We start from the raw sequence: 18,863 nt of genomic DNA on the forward strand, positions 1-18,863 counted from the left end.
GCCCCTCGTCAAGACTGTTACATTATACTGCATTAAGGGGTGCTTATTACCTATGGCATACATACAAAGGACTGACTAATTCTTACAGGAACATGTTCTGACTAGTAGCTAATGACGCAGTTTCCTAAAAGTGCAATTATCTTCTCTAAAAATGGCTTTAAGCAAGATATGTGAATAATAGAATTGTAGAGAAATTAATTGCAGCTGCATGAAAAAAAATTCCATCCATACACGGTGTTTAAAGAATTTATATTTTAGCCTTAAGAAAGTTATGCATATGTGAAATAATTTGACAGGTATCATAATGCTTATACAAAGGGATATTATTTTTTGACATTATAGTTTTTAAATTTTCCTGAACATACAGTATATTGCTTTCATGGGATTCATGAATAAGGGGTAACGTGTCTTTTTGTACATACTGTTACAAAGATCTTTGTTGGGTTACAGTGTTAAAGCTTTTGGAAGAGGTAATGGTAAAACAGCGGAGCACAGACTATGGAAATATATAGCTATGAGATTTCCCATGGCTTATTGGGTTGGAAGACACAAACAGAGCACAAAACAGGTAAATGAATCATGCTTATGGGGTAACTAAGAAATTGAAAAAATAGATACTAAATAATCAAAATCTTAAAAAAACTTTAAAAAAAAAAGCCACTGCCTCAATAGCTTCTTTGCTTGCCTAGCAGCATCCTGTTTAGATTGCTTCAGAACTCATGGTCTGTGTGACATCAGGTGCCAAGCAGGAAAATTAGACAGTGAGCCATCAATCAAGCTAAATAGGCTGGAGCTAGCCAAGAAAACAGGCTATGGAGACAGTGGCTCTTTATGTACTTTTTCATGCATAGAGAGCTTAGCACATCATTTCCATATGAGTAAACATGCTAATTATCCTGAAATGCAGCAACAGATAGAAGATCTAAAAGTGTCAATGGATTTAAATCTTAAAGATCGACATGCTGAAATATGTAGCTACCATGTAGCTGCCATGATCTTTCTGGAAGATTTGCTTTTAATTATACCTATCACTGCACTTAACCCCTTAGTGACAGAGCCAATTTGGTACTTAATAACCGAGCCAATTTTTACAATTCTGACCAGTGTCACTTTAAGAGGTTATAACTCTGGAACGCTTTATCGGATCCCACTGATTCTGAGATTGTTTTTTCGTGACATATTGTACTTCAAGTTAGTGGTAACATTTCTTCGATATTACTTGCGATTATTTATGAAAAAAATGGAAATATGGCGAAAATTTTTAAAATTTTGCAATTTTCAAACTTTGTATTTTTATGCCCTTAAATCAGAGAGATATGTCACAAAAAATAGTTAATAAATAACATTTCCCACATGTCTACTTTACATTAGCACAATTTTGGAAACAATTTTTTTTTTTGTTAGGGAGTTATAAGGGTTAAAAGTTGACCAGCAATTTCTCATTTTTACAACACCATTTTTTTTTAGGGACCACATCTCATTTGAAGTCATTTTGAGGGGTCTATATGATAGAAAATAACCAAGTGTGACACCATTCTAAAAACTGCACCCCTCAAGCTGCTCAAAACCACATTCAAGAAGTTTATTAACCCTTTACGTACTTCACAGGAACTGAAACAATGTGGAAGAAAAAATGAACATTTAACTTTTTTTTGCAAACATTTTACTTCAGAACCATTTTTTTTAATTTTCACAAGTGTAAAAACAGAAATTTAACCACAAATTTTGTTGTGCAATTTTTCCTGAGTACGCCGATACCCCATATGTGGAGGTAAACCACTGTTTGGGCGCACCGCAGAGCTTGGAAGTGAAGGAGCACCGTTTGACTGTTTCAATGCAGAATTGGCTGGAATTGAGATCAGACGCCATGTCGCGTTTCGGGAGCCCCTAATGTGCCTAAACAGTGGAAACCCCCCACAAGTGATACCATTTTGGAAACTAGACCCCTTAAGGAACTTATCTAGATGTGTGGTGAGCACTTTGAACCCCCAAGTGCTTCACAGAAGTTTATAACGTAGAGCCGTGAAAATAAAAAAATCGCATTTGTTTTCACAAAAATGATTTTTTCGCCCACAAATTCTTATTTTCACAAGGGTAACAGGAGAAATTAGACCACAAAAGTTGTTGTGCAATTTCTCCTGAGTACGTCAATACCCCATATGTGGGGGTAAACCACTGTTTGGGCGCACCGCAGAGCTTGGAAGTGAAGGAGCACCGTTTGACTTTTTCAATGCAGAATTGGCTGGAATTGAGATCGGATGCCATGTCGCGTTTGGAGAGCCCCTGATGTGCCTAAAGAGTGGAAACCCCCCACAAGTGATACCATTTTGGAAACTAGACCCCTTAAGGAACTTATCTAGATATTCGGTGAGCACTTTGAACCCCCAAGTGCTTCACAGAAGTTTATAACGTAAAGCCGTGAAAATAAAAAAATCGCATTTTTTCTACAAAAATGATCTTTTTGCCCCCAAATTTTTATTTTCACAAGGGTAACAGGAGAAATTAGACCACAAAAGTTGTTGTGCAATTTCTCCTGAGTACGTCAATACCCCATATGTGGGGGTAAACCACTGTTTGGGCGCACCGCAGAGCTTGGAAGAGAAGGAGTGTCGTTTTACTTTTTCAATGTAGAATTGGCTGGAATTGAGATCGGACGCCATGTCACGTTTGGAGAGCCGCTGATGTGCCTAAACAGTGGAGACCCCCCACAAATGACACCATTTTGGAAACTAGACCCCTTAAGGAACTTATCTAGATGTGTGGTGAGCACTTTAAACCCCCAGGTGCTTCACAGAAGTTTATAACGTAGAGCCGTGAAAATAAAAAAAATCGCATTTTTTCTACAAAAAAGATCTTTTTGCCTCCAAATTTTTATTTTACCAAGAGTAACAGGAGAAAATGGACACCAGAAGTTGTTGTACAATTTGTCTTGAGTACGCCGACACCCCGTATGTGGGGGTAAACCACTGTTTGGGTGCATGGCTGAGCTCGGAAGCAAAGGAGCGCCATTTGACTTTTCAATGCAAAATTGACTGGAATTGAGATCGGACGCCATGTCGCGTTTGGAGAGCCCCTGATGTGCCTAAACAGTAGAAACCCCCCAAAAGTGACCCCATTTTGGAAACTAGACCCCCCATGGAACTTATCTAGATGTGTAGTGAGAACTTTGAATGCCCAAGTGCATCACAGAAGTTTATAATGCAGAGTCATGAAAATAAAAAATATTTTTTTTTCCCACAAAAAAGATTTTTTTAGCCCCCAAATTTTTATTTTCACAAAAGTAACAAGAGAAATTGGACCCCAAAAGTTGTTGTCCAATTTGTCCTGAGTATGCTGGTACCCAATATGTGGGGGTAAACCACTGTTTGGGCGCACGGCAGAGCTCGGAAGAGAAGGAGCGCCATTTTGGAATTCAGACTTTGATAGAATTGTCTGTGGGTGTTATGTTGCGTTTGCAGAGCCCCTGATGTACCTAACCAGTAGAAACCCCCCACAAGTGACCAAATTTTGGAAACTAGACCCCCTAAGGAACTTATCTAGATATGTGGTGAGAACTTTGAATGCTCAAGTGCTTCACAGAAGTTTATAATGCATAGTAGTGAAAATAAAAAAATATTTTTTTTTCCCACAAAAAAGATTTTTAGCCCCCAAGTTTTTATTTTCACAAGGGTAACAGGAGAAATTGGACCCCAAAAGTTGTTGTCCAATTTGTCCTGAGTATGCTGGTACCCAATATGTGGGGGTAAACCACTCTTTGGGCACACGGCAGAGCTCGGAAGAGAAGGAGCGCCATTTTGGAATTCAGACTTTGATAGAATTGTCTGTGGGTGTTATGTTGCGTTTGCAGAGCCCTTGATGTACCTAAACAGTAGAAACCCCCCACAAGTGACCAAATTTTGGAAACTAGACCCCCTAAGGAACTTATCTAGATATGTGGTGAGAACTTTTAATGCTCAAGTGCTTCACAGAAGTTTATAATGCAGAGTAGTGAAAATAAAAAAATATTTTTTTTTCCCACAAAAAAGATTTTTAGCCCCCAAGTTTTTATTTTCACAAGGGTAACAGGAGAAATTGGACCCCAAAAGTTGTTGTCCAATTTATCCCGAGTACGCTGATGCCCCATATGTGGGGGTAAACCACTGTTTGGGCGCACGGCAGAGCTCAGAAGGGAGGGAGCACCATTTGACTTTTTTAGCGCAAAATTGGCTGTCGTGTTTGGAGACCCCCCTGATGTACCTAAACAGTGGAAACCCCCAAATTATAACTCCAACCCTAACTCCAACACACCCCTAACCCTAATCTTAACCCGATCCATAATCCTAATCACAACCCTAACGATAATCACAACCCTAACCCCAAAACAGCCCTAATCTCAACCCTAACCATAACCCTAATCAAAACCCTAAATCCAACACACCCCTAACCCTAATCCCAAACGTAACCCTAATCCCAACCCTAATCCAAACCCTAATCCCAACTCTAACCCTAACTTTAGCCCCAACCCTAACCCTAACTTTAGCCCCAACCCTAACCATAACTTTAGCCCCGTCGTCACAAAAAAAGTTCAATGTAACCTTTTTTTTGTACGTCGCGTCCGCCATTTCCGCGCATGCGTGGCCGTAACTCTGCCCCCTCCTCCCCAGGACATAGACTGGGCAGCGGATGCGTTGAAAAACTGCATCCGCTGCCCACGTTGTGCACAATTTTCACAACGTGCGTCGGTACGTCGGGCCGACGCATTGCGACCGCCCCGTACCGACGCAAGTGTGATAGAAGCCTAAGGCTACTTTCACACTAGCGTCGTACTCGGCCCATCGCAGTGTGCCGGGCCGACGTACCGACGCTAGCGTTGTAAGCGCCGCACAACGGGTGCAGCGGATGCTGTTTTTTCAACGCATCCGCTGCCCCATTGTGAGGGGAGGCGGGGGCGGAGTTCCGGACGCGCATGCGCGGTCGGAAATGGCGGACACGTCGCACAAAAAAGTTACATGTAGCTTTTTTTGTGCCGACGGTCCGCCAAAGCACGACGCATCCGTCGCATGACGGATGCGACATGTGGCAATCCGTCGCAATGCGTCGCTAATGCAAGCCAATGGAGAAAAAACGCATCCTGCAAGCACTTTTGCAGGATGCGTTTTTTCTCCGACGCATTGCGACGGAAGCCAAAAAACGCTAGTGTGAAAGTAGCCTAACCCTAAATTTAGCCCCAACCCTAACCCTAGCCCTAACCCTAACTCTAGCCCTAACCCTAGCCCTAACCCTAACTCTAACCCTAACCCTAACCCTAATTTTAGCCCCAACTCGTCTTCTCCTGCCGGCCGGCAGATGGCAGCAGATGGCGGGCGCACTGCGCATGCGCCCGCCATAAGGAAAAAGCCGGCTGGCAGGAGAAGACAGAAGAGGACCCAGGGACACCAGGTGAGTATGTTAGGGTCCCCGAATCCCCCTATTTCTCAGTCCTCTGATGTGTGATCACATCAGAGGACAGAGAAATACAGATCGCTTTTTTTTTTTTTTTTTTTGCGGTCGCCGGTAAACTGTTAATTACCGGCGATCGCAAAACAGGGGTCGGTGCAAACCGACCCCGATCATGTTCTTTGGGGTCTCGGCTACCCCCGGCAGCCGAGACCCCAAAGAACATCCGGGTGCCGGGCGGCGGGCGTACTGCGCGTGCGCCCGCCATTTTTTCCCGGAAAAAAGATGGCGGCGCCGATGGGGACCCACGAGGAGCACCGGGGGAGGTAGGTAAGTATCGGGGGGCTATTGGGGGCCATCGAGGACCCTATTTCTCTGTCCTCCGATGTGCGATCACATCGGAGGACAGAGAAATTAAACGGCACATCGCGTTTTTTTTTTTTGTTGCGACCGCCGGTAAACGGTTAATTACCGGCGATCGCAACTCGGGGGTCGGTAAAAAACCCCCGAATCATGTTCTCTGGGGTCTCGGCTACCCTCGGCAACCGAGACCCCAGAGAAAATCCGACTCTGGGGGGCGCTATTCACTTTTTCCACAATTCCACAGCGCCGTTAATTAACGGCGCTGTGGTTTAAGTACCCTTAGCGGCCGCCGTTAAAAGGCGTATCGGCGGTCGTTAAGGGGTTAAACTTTGTAGAAAAGCTACCATCATCCGACAACAACAAAGCAAAACTGCTTAAGAACAGATCAACACAGATCAATCTAATACAGTATATCCAGGAACATTCCCAATTCTCATACTCTGTAACTTGTCATCAACTCATTTTCAGTCTAAGGCCTGTTTCACACGTCAGTGGCTCCGGTACGTGTGGTGACAGTTTTCTCACGTATCGGAGACACTGACTCACGTAGACACATTAAAATCAATGTGTCTCTGCACATGTCAGCGTGTTTTCACGGACCGTGTGTCCGTTTGAAAAACACGGAGACATGTCAGTGTTTGTGGGAGCGCACGGATCACACGGACCCATTAAAGTCAGTGGGTCCGTGTAAGCACGTACCGCACACGGATGCTGTCCGTGTGCCACCAGTGTGCCGACTGAGGACCACACAGACAGTGCAGGAGACAGCGCTAGAGTTAAGCGCTGTCCCCTTTGAGTGTGGTGCTGAAGCCGGTATTCATTCCTTCTCCCCAGCAGCATTCGCTGAAGAGAAGGAATGAAAAATCATGTTTTTATTTTTTTTGTTTTTAAAATAAAGTTCCCGGTCAGCTCCCGCCTCCCACCCCCTGTGCGCCCGCCCGCTGGCATTAAAATACTCACCCAGCTCCCGCGAAGCCTCCTCTCAGCGCCGCAGCTTGTCCTGTATGAGCGGTCACGTGGTGCCACTCATTACAGTGATTAATATGCGGCTCCACCTCCCATAGGGGTGGAGCCACATATTCATCACTGTAATGAGCGGTACCACGTGACCGCTCACACAGGACAAGCTGCGGCGGTGAGAGGAGGCTTCGCGGGAGCTGAGTGAGTATTTTAATGCCAGCGGGCGGGCGCACAGGGGGTGGGAGGCAGGATCTGATCGGGAACTTTGTTTAAAACAAAAAAAAACAAAAAAAAAAACATGATTCTTCATTCCTTCTCTCCAGCGAACGCTGCTGGGGAGAAGGAATGAATGGCGGCTTCAGCACCACACGCAGGGGGGACAGCGCGTACTGTAGCGCTGTCTCCTGCTTGGTCCGTGTGGTCCGTGTGGCTGCCGCACGTGTGCCCCACTGATGTGCCACGTGAGCACACGGACACGGATAACTCCGGTACCGATTTTTCCGGTACCGGAATTATCTGGAAGTGTGAGACTGGCCTAAGGCTTCTCTTTGTCAGCATACTGCCAGCACCACAAATGCTGGAACTTCCTTTACCTTACCTACTAATCTAATTGCCTGTCTGTCCGGCTTTTTTTTAAGCTTTAACTGGAGCACAAGTGACAAATACCCACCCTTGACGTTTCTACTCCATTTCAGTGCATCTGCTCCCAGAGACATGTAGTGGACAGCAAGAAGGAAGATACATAGTGGCTGGCATTTTGGAGTGATTTTTTTTTTTTTGGGGGGGGGGGTAAGACACCATTTATTTTTTTTTAAAGAGAATTACAGAATGTCTTTTTTATTAACTAATATTACAGGATTTCTACTGCTTTCCAAAAACAGCACCACTCATGTCAATACCATTTCTGTTTTCTCTGCTAAAAAACGTATAAATTTGTTATTAGTCAGACAAATTAGGAATTTCTGTATCCCAAAAAGTATTTGACTACAATTACTATGCTAAAGATGTACTTGTTTTTTTCAAGATTACGGATTTTGCCCAATACAACTACTTTAACCCCTTAGGCTACTTTTACACTAGCGTTAACTGCAATCCGCCACAATGCGTCGTTTTCCCGAAAAAACGCATCCTGCAAAAGTGCTTGCAGGATGCGTTTTTTCCCCATAGACTAACATTAAGCGACGTATTGCGACGGATTGACACACGTCGCAACCGTCGTGCGACGGTTGCGCCGTGTTGTGGCGGACCGTCGGGACCAAAAAACGCTACATGTAACGTTTTTTGCTCACGCCGGTCCGCTTTTTCCGACCGCGCATGCGCGGCCGGAACTCCGCCCCCACCTCCCCGCACTTCCCCGCACCTCACAATGGGGCAGCGGATGCGCTGGAAAAATGCATCCGCTGCTCCCGTGCGGCGGAGACAACGCTAGCGTCGGGAACCTCGGCCCGACGCACCGCGACGGGCCGAGCCCGACGCTAGTGTGAAAGTAGCCTTAGTGACAGACCCAATTTTGACCTTAATGACCAAGCCAATTTTTACAATTATGATATGACGTTATAGCTCTGGAACGCTTCAATGTATCCCATTGATTCTCAGAATGTTTTTTCGTGACATATTGTACTTTATGTTAGTGGTAAAATTTCTTCGATATCACTTGCGTCTATTTATGAAAAAAATGGAAATCTGTCAAAAAGTTTGCAATTTTCAAACTTTTAATTTTTGTACCCTTAAATCAGAGAGTGATGTCACACAAAATAGTTAACAAATAACATTTATCACAGGTCAGCTTTACATCAGCACAATTTTTGAAACAATTTTTTTTTGTTAGGATGTCATAAGGGTTAAAAGTTGACCAGTGATTCCTCATTTTTCCAACAAAATTTCCAAAACAATTTTTTTTAGGGAACACCTCACATTTGAAGTGAGAATATAACAGAAAATACCCAAAGCTGACACCATTCTAAAACTGCACCCTTCAAGGTGCGCAAAACCACATTCAAGAAGTTTATTACCCTTCAGATGCTTCACAAGAACTAAAGCAATGTGGAAGGAAAAAATGAACATTTTACATTTTTCACAAAAAATTTACTTTGGAACCAAACTTTTTTATTTTCACAAGGGGATCAGGAGAAATTGGACCACAATATTTGTTGTGCAATTTTTCCTGAGTACGCCGACACCCTGTATGTGGTGGAAAGCCACTGTTTCGGCACATGGCAGGGCTAAGAAGGGAGGGAGCACCATTTGACTTTTTGAACACAAAATTGGCTGGAATCTATGGCAGGCGCCATGTCGCATTTGGAGACCCTCTGATGTGCCTAAACACAGCCCTAACCCCAACCCTAAGCCCAACACGCCCCTAATCCCATCCCTAACCACAACCATAACCCCAACATCACCTTAACCCCAACACCACTTTAACCCCAACACCACTCTAACTCCACCACTCTCACCTCAACACAACTCTAACCCCAACATTACCCTAACCCCAACACAATAATAACCCCAACACAACCATAACCCCAACACAACCCTAACCTCAACACAACCCTAACCCTAGCCCAATCCCAACCCTAGTCCCAACGCTAACCCTACCTATAACCCTAACCCTAGCTCCCAACCATAACCCTTATCCTAGATCTAACCCCAACCCTAGCTCCAACCCTTACCCAAATTGCAAAGAATGGAAAAAAAATACATTTTTTGTATTATTATTTTTACCTAACTTAGGGGGTGACAAAGGGGGTTTGATTTACGATTGTTTTTTATTTTGATGACGGTGATCAAGGTGTTTATTTTGTTACACTGACAGGCAGCATTAGTAGACTCACAGGCATAGCAGACCAGGGGAAATTTTATTAGGCACACAGCTGTCATGGAGCCCCTCTCTAGTCTCTCAGACGTCATAGTAAACCTTCAATCCTGGCCATTGCAGTAGTGTGATATGCAGGTGTCACCAGCAGCCGATTGCACAGCTCCTGTGCTCACGTCACCCAATTGTACATTTACAGTATTGTACATGACAGGGTGTTTTCCATTATCGTAAATATGTTCCAAATGACTGCATACGTGTAAAACAACAAAATCAGACAGTACTCGTCCTCCCCAGATCCAGTGCCAGATTTCCACCACTGCCTCGATTTCTGTTTACTGGCCGCAGTGGTGACATCACAAGTACAGTACACATCACCGCTGCTGACTATCACTGAGCTCAGCATCTTATGTGATCTACCGCAGAAGAGCCACTGATCTCAGTGATTGGCTGCAGCATTGATGTGTACTGTAGATGAGACAATACCCGAGAAGCTGGTAAACAGAGATTGGAGCAGCAGTGTACAGCTGGCGATGGATCCTTGGATGGTGAGTTCTATCTGTGTTTGCTGTTTTACAGTTATGTACTAGATAGGGCAAATATTTTTTTTGCTAGCCAAAAATCACTTGAAGGACATCTTACTTGTATCGTAAATGTATGGCACTGACTACCATAGGGTTGATAAACTGTAAACATGTTTATACTGTAGTTTTGTGTACCAAAAGAATATCATAATTATATGAATATGTTCCTCAGGCCATGTCCTGCACTCATAGTTTTTTGTTTTTGTCATACTTTCACTTGACTGATCTTTCAGAATGGTCTAATACTGACTCATTCAGATGTCAATGTCAATCGGTCTGAGCACGCGCAGCTAATGCACGGACTGGACACGTCTCTCCCAATCTGAGCCAGACAGCTTCATATATTTCTATGAGGTCGGTCACCCTCAGGTCGAAAGACCCGCGGCCAGTCCATGCATTGCAGTCAGACATCAGACTGCAGCACACGGATGTCTGAACGAGCCCTAAGGAGTAACAGTGATAGCCTATAAGCGACATCAATAGACTTATTGGTAGATTGTAACACATTTAATGAACACTATAACCTTCAACTATGGAGGCCGAGTGCGCCGGATGACTCTGTAGTCAGCTATGAAACTGTATTTGCTAATCACAGTTTATCAAACCACTGACAAATGGTCATCTAAAAAACTGTTATTAGAGCTGGATCGGCACTTACAATATTGCGATTATATATGCCATCTTTTTCTAAGTTAAATCTCATCATGGTCGCAATGTTCTTTAATAAAGAAAGGTTGGACGAGTATAAATGTTGGACAAACATTTACATTTTTAAAAATTCAAAAATGCTAACTGTGACTTTTATCCATAAGCAATTGATATTAATCATTGATAATTGATACTCTTATTACACTCCTGATCTGACTACGTAGGTTTTGCTTGTAGATTGTAACTGGAAAAAGGTGCCAGTTTTCCTTCCCTCTAATGACGTTGCTGAAATTGGCCACTGTTGTTTAATATGATAAAATAATGTAAAAATGTACAGATTTTTTGAAAAAAATTCTATTGCTGTATTTTGTAAAATAAATCAAAACAAACAAGTGAAAACATATCGATTTTCTTTTTATAATTCCAACAAGAAGATCCATGAATGTGCAAGCAATAATAGTAACATTACCTGTTTGGAAAGCAGCTCCTTGCACAGTGTGTAAAGGGTAATAAATTTCCGGGCTAGCGGGCGGGCGTCAAGGAACCCCTCAGCTATCAGCATTATTTCACAGATCAGCTCAGTGTCTGGAACCACCATGGCACATGGCCTGGAAGAAGTGCAGTGAATAATCATTAAAGCTGCAGTCTGAACAAGTCCATGAAGATATTGCAATATAATAAGTATATGAAAAGTGCTACGCTGCACTGTGAACTGAAATTTAAGAATGCAAACAAAATATTCTACATGTAAAAATGACTTTCAATACTGGATTAACGATTTTTACAATAATAATTATAATATAATAATAATTTTAATATATCTCAATATGCTCACAGCAATAATAAGTGGTGTTATACAGGGGAGGTCTTCTCAAAGAAAATGGTCAGTTCAGTACATATAAAAAATGCTGAAACGGTAAGTCTGTCACAGAACGTCTAGTCTGTATATGGTGTCTGGAGAGGTCTTACTCTGCGGTTTCTGTGAATGTTGCGTCAAGTCTGTAGACAGGTTAGACATGTTTTTTTTCGCGCTAATTTATATGTTTACGTTGCAAAAAAAATCACAAGTTTCTTAAATAATTATTTCAGTTTTACATTTCAATTAAGAGGCAAAGGTGACTTATCAGTTGCAAAATGAATACAAATAAATTATGAATCTGAGGGGTATTTTAATAATATAGTTTGGGTTTGTGATTCCAATAATTTAAATTCTATGCTCTTATGTTGCAACATTGCAAAACAAACTACTACTAGTAACTAATGGGTTTCTTCATTGTGGAAATTAAGCTAGAATGATTTTGTACAATCAGTAACTCGGGGGGGGGGGGATTCGTTCTCTTATTGAAAAAAACAGGTATGTTATGGAGACTGAGCTTCAAACCAGTGCTCCATGAATAAGCAAAAATATGCAAAGTAGCTCATACCAGCCAAACCAGGGATCCATCTGTAGACAGTACTGTTTCAGAATTTTGCCCCTCATCTATATAGAGCAGACATCTTTTCACCAATGGATAACTGCCTTGAAAGTTTGTCTCCATACTAAACTGTGTCTCTTTAATGAGAGCTGTTACTCACCCTGAGCTACATCTAGGCATTGCCTTCAGCAAACCAGTAGCCCTGCTCTGTACTGATGAGGGGCAAAACCCCTGAAACAGTGTTGTCTACTAATGATGAGCGAATATACTCGGTACTCGAGATTTCCCGAGCACTCGGGTGTCCTCAGAGTATTTTTTAGTGTTCGGAGATTTAGTTTTTCTTTGCCACAGCTGAATGATTTACATCTGTTAGCCAGCATAAGTACATGTGGGGGTTGCCTGGTTGCTAGGGAATCCCCACATGTAATCAAGCTGGCTAACAGATGTAAATCATTCAGCTGAGGTGAGGAAAACTACGGTAAATCTCCGAGCACTAAAAAATACTCGGAGGTAACCCGAGCGTGCTCGGGAAATCTCGAGTAACGAGTATATTCGCTCATCAGTATCGTCTACAGATGGGTTTTTGGTTTGGCTGGTATAAGTTGCTCTGTCTACGATCAGTAAAAATCTCAACAGGACACCAAGTTACTATAATAAAGTTAAAACTAAGTGAAATTATTGCTTGATGATCAACCACTAAGGGCTGAGTCCACGTGTGTATTACAGCTTGCACTGTGAATTAGCCCCTATTGAACAGTCATGGCCAAAAGTATTCACACCCCTGCAATTCTGTCAGATAATACACAGTTTCTTCCTGAAAATGATTGCAAACACAAATTCTTTGGTATTATTATCTTCATTTAGTTTGTCTTAAATGAAAAAACACAAAAGAGAATGAAGCAAAAGGCAAACCATTGGTCATTTCACACAAAACTCCAAAAATGGGCCAGACAAAAGTATTGGCACCCTCAGCCTAATACTTGGTTGCACAACCTTTAGCCAAAATAACTGCGACCAACCGCTTCCGGTAACCATCAATGAGTTTCTTGCAATGCTCTGCTGGAATTTTAGACCATTCTTCTTTGGCAAACTGCTCCAGGACCATGATATTTGAAGGGTGCCTTCTCCAAACTGCCATTTTTAGATCTCTCCACAGGTGTTCTATGGCATTCAGGTCTGGACTCATTGCTGGCCACCTTAGAAGTCTCCAGTGCTTTCTCTCAAACCATTTTCTAGTGCTTTTTGAAGTGTGTTTTGGGTCATTGTCCTGCTGGAAGACCCATGACCTCTGAGGGAGACCCAGCTTTCTCACACTGGGCCCTACATTATGCTGCAAAATTTGTTGGTAGTCTTCAGACTTCATAATGCCATGCACACGGTCAAGCAGTCCAGTGCCAGAGGCAGCAAAGCAACTCCAAAACATCAAGGAACCTCCGCCATGTTTGACTATAGGGACCGTGTTCTTTTCTTTGAATGACTCTTTTTTTCTCCTGTAAACTCTATGTTGATGCCTTTGCCCAAAAAGCTCTATTTTTGTCTCATCTGACCAGAGAACATTCTTCCAAAATGTTTTAGGCTTTTTCAGGTAAGTTTTGGCAAACTCCAGCCTGGCTTTTTTATGTCTCGGGGTAAGAACTGGGGTCTTCCTGGGTCTCCTACCATACAGTCCCTTTTCATTCAGATGCCGACGGATAGTAAGGGTTGACACTGTTGTACCCTCGGACTGCAGGGCAGCTTGAACTTGTTTGGATGTTAGTCGAGGTTCTTTATCCAACATCCGCACAATCTTGCGTTGAAATCTCTTGTCAATTTGTCTTTTCCGTCCACATCTAGGGAGGTTAGCCACAGTGCCATGGGCTTTAAACTTCTTGATGACACTGCGCACAGTAGACACAGGAACATTCAGGTCTTTGGAGATGGACTTGTAGCCTTGAGATTGCTCATGCTTCCTCACAATTTGATTTCTAAAGTCCTCAGACAGTTCTTTGGTCTTCTTTCTTTTCTCCATGCTCAATGTGGTACACACAAGGACACAGGACAGAGGTTAAGTCAACTTTAATCCATGTCAACTGGCTGCAAGTGTGATTTAGTTATTGCCAACACCTGTTAGGTGCCACAGGTAAGTTACAGGTGCTGCTAATTACACAAATTAGAGAAGCATCACATGATTTTTCGAACAGTGCCAATACTTTTGTCCACCCCCTTTTTTATGTTTGGTGTGGAATTATATCCAATTTGGCTTTAGAACAATTCTTTTTGTGTTTTTTTCATTTAAGACAAATTAAATGAAGATAATAATACCAAAGAATTTGTGTTTGCAATCATTTTCAGGAAGAAACTGAGTATTATCTGACAGAATCGCAGGAGTGTGAATACTTTTGGCCATGACTGTATCTCGGCCTCCAACTGAATTACCGCTAGGACTGTACGGTCTTACAGTGTACAGGCCACATGTATATGGCTTTACATGAGCCCATAGGCATTTACAGTTGCACTTTTTTTCCTGTTAGTAATTCAAATCCTTTGCAAAGTGCTTTTTGTGTCATTTTCACATTCCTCAATATTACTCTCTACATTTTTTGTGCTTATTTTTTAAATCAAAAATAATTGGAAGTATAAAGACGACCTAAACATACAGTAATGTGAATGGAGACTATCACAGTTAGGCTAGGTTCACATTGCGTTAGTGGGTATCCGCTAACGGAATCTGTTACATAGCGGCACTAACGCAATGTAACGGATCCATTAGCGCACCCACTGACCGCAATGTATGTAACGCATGCGTTAGCGATGTGCCGTTATTTTGTGACGGACCTCGAACGCTGTCTGCAGCGTTTTTGGGTCCGTTCTCGCTATCGCAGATCGGGCATCTGCACTAGCGCGATCGCTAAACGCGATCCCTTTTTGGACATTGCGTTAACACAGTCCGTTAGCGTATGCGCTAAACGGACTGCACTAACGCAATGTGAACCTAGCCTTAGTCATATTTCCACCTTTCCTATACATGACCGATGGATCCATTTTAGATTTACTGTTTTGACATACACAGCTGCTAATATTCAGGATATTTATCCAATTATTCTAGAACATACATTTTGGGGTGAACAGAATTAAAACATCCCTGCCTGAAATGATGGAGTTGGATTCTGAGTAATGAGAGCAGGATGAATAAACTGTGAGTTTCGCTTTAAACGGTGGAGTTACAGATATATACTGGTAACTAACAAAATCTGTAAGATTAGCAGTATAGGTAAAATATTATGTACAATCTGTAATTGCCTACCAGACTTTTATTCTTACTGCATGGTTAGTTTTTACTATTTTTTTTAATGGCTATAAAATTTCCTATTTTGTTTTCTATTGTATAACTGAAACACCTATCATATTTTATTTTTCCTGTGGTTAAAATTTCTAAAGCATGTAATTGTAATCATCCAAATAAAATACAAAATGTGCTAAAAAAGAAAGCAACAATAGATGGCGATAGTGCTCCAATAGCTTGCCTGAAAAGGGCCTTGAGATTCTCGGGGAGTTCTGTGCGGCCAGCATATCCAGGATTCATAGTGATAAATATTCCCACTGATGGTTTCAATGTGATGTTTTCTCCAAGGAAAAAGAATCTGTCAGGAGGAGAGGGACAAGCTGTGAAATGCGTTCTTTGCAAAAGATTACATTTTGATTTGATGTAAGTTATCATTTCTGGATAGATTCTCTACTTGCCTCTTTTTCTTGTTGCGAATGGCATCTTGAATACTTTTCACCTGTACTGCAACCACTGACAAAACTTCCACTGCAATCCTGTTAAATTCATCAAAACATCCCCAGGCCCCGGTCTGCGCCAGACCTTTATATATGTTTCCTACAGACTGGAAGACAAATTGCAATGAAATAACACTGTGGGAAGAAATGTTTTAGGAAGCACAGATTGTGAATTTGCAATTTAACTTACTTTATAATCCATCTGTTCAGAGCAGTTGAAAACATAAACCATCACCCCCAGGGCCCGACCTAAATCTTTGGTCGTTTCAGTTTTTCCTGTTCCAGCAGGGCCGGCTGGTGCTCCGCTCATAGTCAGGTGGAGCGACTGCGTCAGGGTGATGTAGCACCTATAAAAAGCAGCAAGTCCACTCTTAAAAAAAAGTAATTGAAAGAATTGGCTCGACAAACATAAAAACATGTTAACCTCTTAATGCCGACCTATTGTTTTTTGATGGAGGCACAATCTGTGCTCAAATGCTTCATTCATTTTCTATGGGACTGCCGGAAAAAGCAGAATGCTACACACGGATATCTCCCACAGTCAGGGGCGTAACGATTGCGGTCACAGATGATGAGATCATGACCGGGCCTGTGTGAGAAGGAGGCCTGTGATGCCACTGCCTATTCTACCTGGATGTGTGTCCTCAGAAGGGGCCAAGAATAGGGGGTATTATACTAGGAAGATGCCCAGGATGGGGAACATTGTTATAAGATGGGGCCCAGGATGGCAGGCATTATTACTGAAAGGGTCCAGGACAGGGGATAATATTACTGGAAGGGGCCTCAGGATGGAGGGAATTATTATAGGAAGGGCCAGGGATGGGGGGACATTATTAAATAAAGAACCTAGGATGGGGAATGTTATGATGATATCACACCAAGAAGGGGCCCAGGATGAAGAACATTGTTATAGAATAGGGTCATTGATGGGGGATAATATTATAGGAAGGATCCAAGATGGGTGACTATTTCATGGGAGCGAACACGCATGTTTTTACAGGACCCAGAATGCTATGAGGGCCCATACGTCTGACTAACATGCAGGTGAGGGCCTATGTACAAATTTTGCACTGGGTTCCATCAGAATTTAGTTATGCCACTGCTCTCAATCCCATAGAGAATGGTGTGGTGGTACACATGTCTGGCCACTGAAGCATTCAAATGGAGGTCCCACCTGTTGGCCCGCCACAGATCAGCAAGTTATCATCTATCCTATAGATGACATAACAAAAATTTATGACAAACATAACAAAGGGCGTAAAAAAAAAAAAGAAAAGTACCACCCAAAACATCTACGCAGTAGAGATGATAAATGTATGATCATCAAGGATGTGTCCACTAAGTCCAAAGTCCTATGTGAATGGAGCTGCAATGAGAATGAGGAACCACCATGCAATGAACATTTGGTTTTTTTGTGTTTGCAAGCTTTGGATCAGATACTGCTTAGAAGCTTATTAAATATGTAATTATTAGTGATGAGCGAGTATACTCGTTGCTGGTGTTTTTCCGACCACACTCGGGTGGTCTCCGAGTATTTGTGTGTGCTCGGAGATTTAGCTTTAGTCCATGCAGCTGCATGATTTACATGCCTTGAATACATGTGGGGATTCACTAGCAACCAGGGAACCCCCACATGTACTCAGGCTGGCTAGCAGCCGTAAATCATGCAAGTGGGTCAACAAAAACTAAATCTCCTAGAACTAACAAACACTCGGAGACCACCCAAGCGTGCTCGGGAAAACCCGAGCAACGAGTACACTCGCTCATCACTAGTAATTATTTAGTATGTATAGATCTTTTCAGAGGTTCCAATCCTCTATTACTTTCAAAAAGCAGCATTGCCCTATTTCCTCAACGTACACATGCAATGAACTTAATTTCTGTGCTGAGGGATTAAAAAACAGAAGAGATGCCCTGCAGCGGCCCGCATACTGTGACTGTGCAGCCTGTGTGCCCCTTGATCTCAGTGCTCCAGCCTCTCGGCTGATCATGGACATCCAGCTGCCGCACAAACGATGTGTTACATGAGACGAGTGTAAATTTATCTTCTTCATTGATATTATAAAAAGAGAATTGGTCCCTGCCATCCACTGCAAGCTGCTGAATATTCTACCACCACTGTACGTATTTATTACCCTGTGCTGCCCATTCATTTGTAGAAACGGCCAATGTTACAGAGATCTGTAAATTCTTTGAAGGTCTTTGGTTGGGATTTAAATAGCACAAAGTAACAAATTGAGGGAGATTTATTAAAACGGACATGCTGTTTATTAAGATCAATGTCAAGTATGGCGTAAGATGCTCGAAATTTATTAGGAGGCCACTATTCCTAATACATTAGATGCATTGGGTGCTCCTGAGAATAAAGTCCACACCAACAAAATGTGAGCCTGTTATAGATTTGTGCTGTAATTTATGCCATATAAATTATACTAAACTTGTTGACCTCAGCATATTTCCTCCCTTCCCCTAAACTTCACTTTCACTTGTTTAGGAAAGTGCCTTTCGAAGTGGAAAACTCTACAGAAAGTCCCAAGTTATGGAATAAATATGAGGTACATCAAAGCTTGTGACTTTTTTTTACACCAGAAAACTTTCATAGCTGTAATAAATCCTCCTTATTGGACAGTAGAAAGACTGGTAACTTTATAACATTGCTTAAAATATATCTAGGCTAAGGAAACCTTTGGGCAGGTTGACATGATCAATGTGAATACTGTTTTTCAGTTCCATCATAAGAAAACCAAAATGACAAAGTATTGGATCAGTCATATGATGGACACCAATGGCACTTGACAAACCCAACTGATGTATTAGGGCATTTGATAATTAAAAATAAAAAAGTAAAATCAAATCTGTCAATGTTCACATGATAGTCTTAGGATATTATGTGACAGACAAGACATG

General features: G+C 42.3%; 1 protein-coding gene across 1 annotated transcript in view; it reads right to left on the reverse strand.

Annotated features, from left to right (window-relative positions):
* DNAH11 (dynein axonemal heavy chain 11) overlaps nt 1-18,863 on the reverse strand; it is a 390,030-nt gene that overhangs the window by 229,335 nt on the left and 141,832 nt on the right. The window contains exons 34-37 of the mRNA XM_077268714.1: nt 16,147-16,303; nt 15,918-16,063; nt 15,701-15,817; nt 11,252-11,390 (exon numbers count right to left, since the gene is read on the reverse strand). Coding sequence (XP_077124829.1) covers nt 11,252-11,390; nt 15,701-15,817; nt 15,918-16,063; nt 16,147-16,303 — 559 coding nt within the window. The remainder of the gene's footprint in view (nt 1-11,251; nt 11,391-15,700; nt 15,818-15,917; nt 16,064-16,146; nt 16,304-18,863) is intronic.

Source organism: Ranitomeya variabilis, chromosome 6, assembly GCF_051348905.1.
Source record: "Ranitomeya variabilis isolate aRanVar5 chromosome 6, aRanVar5.hap1, whole genome shotgun sequence".
Lineage (NCBI taxonomy): Eukaryota > Metazoa > Chordata > Amphibia > Anura > Dendrobatidae > Ranitomeya > Ranitomeya variabilis.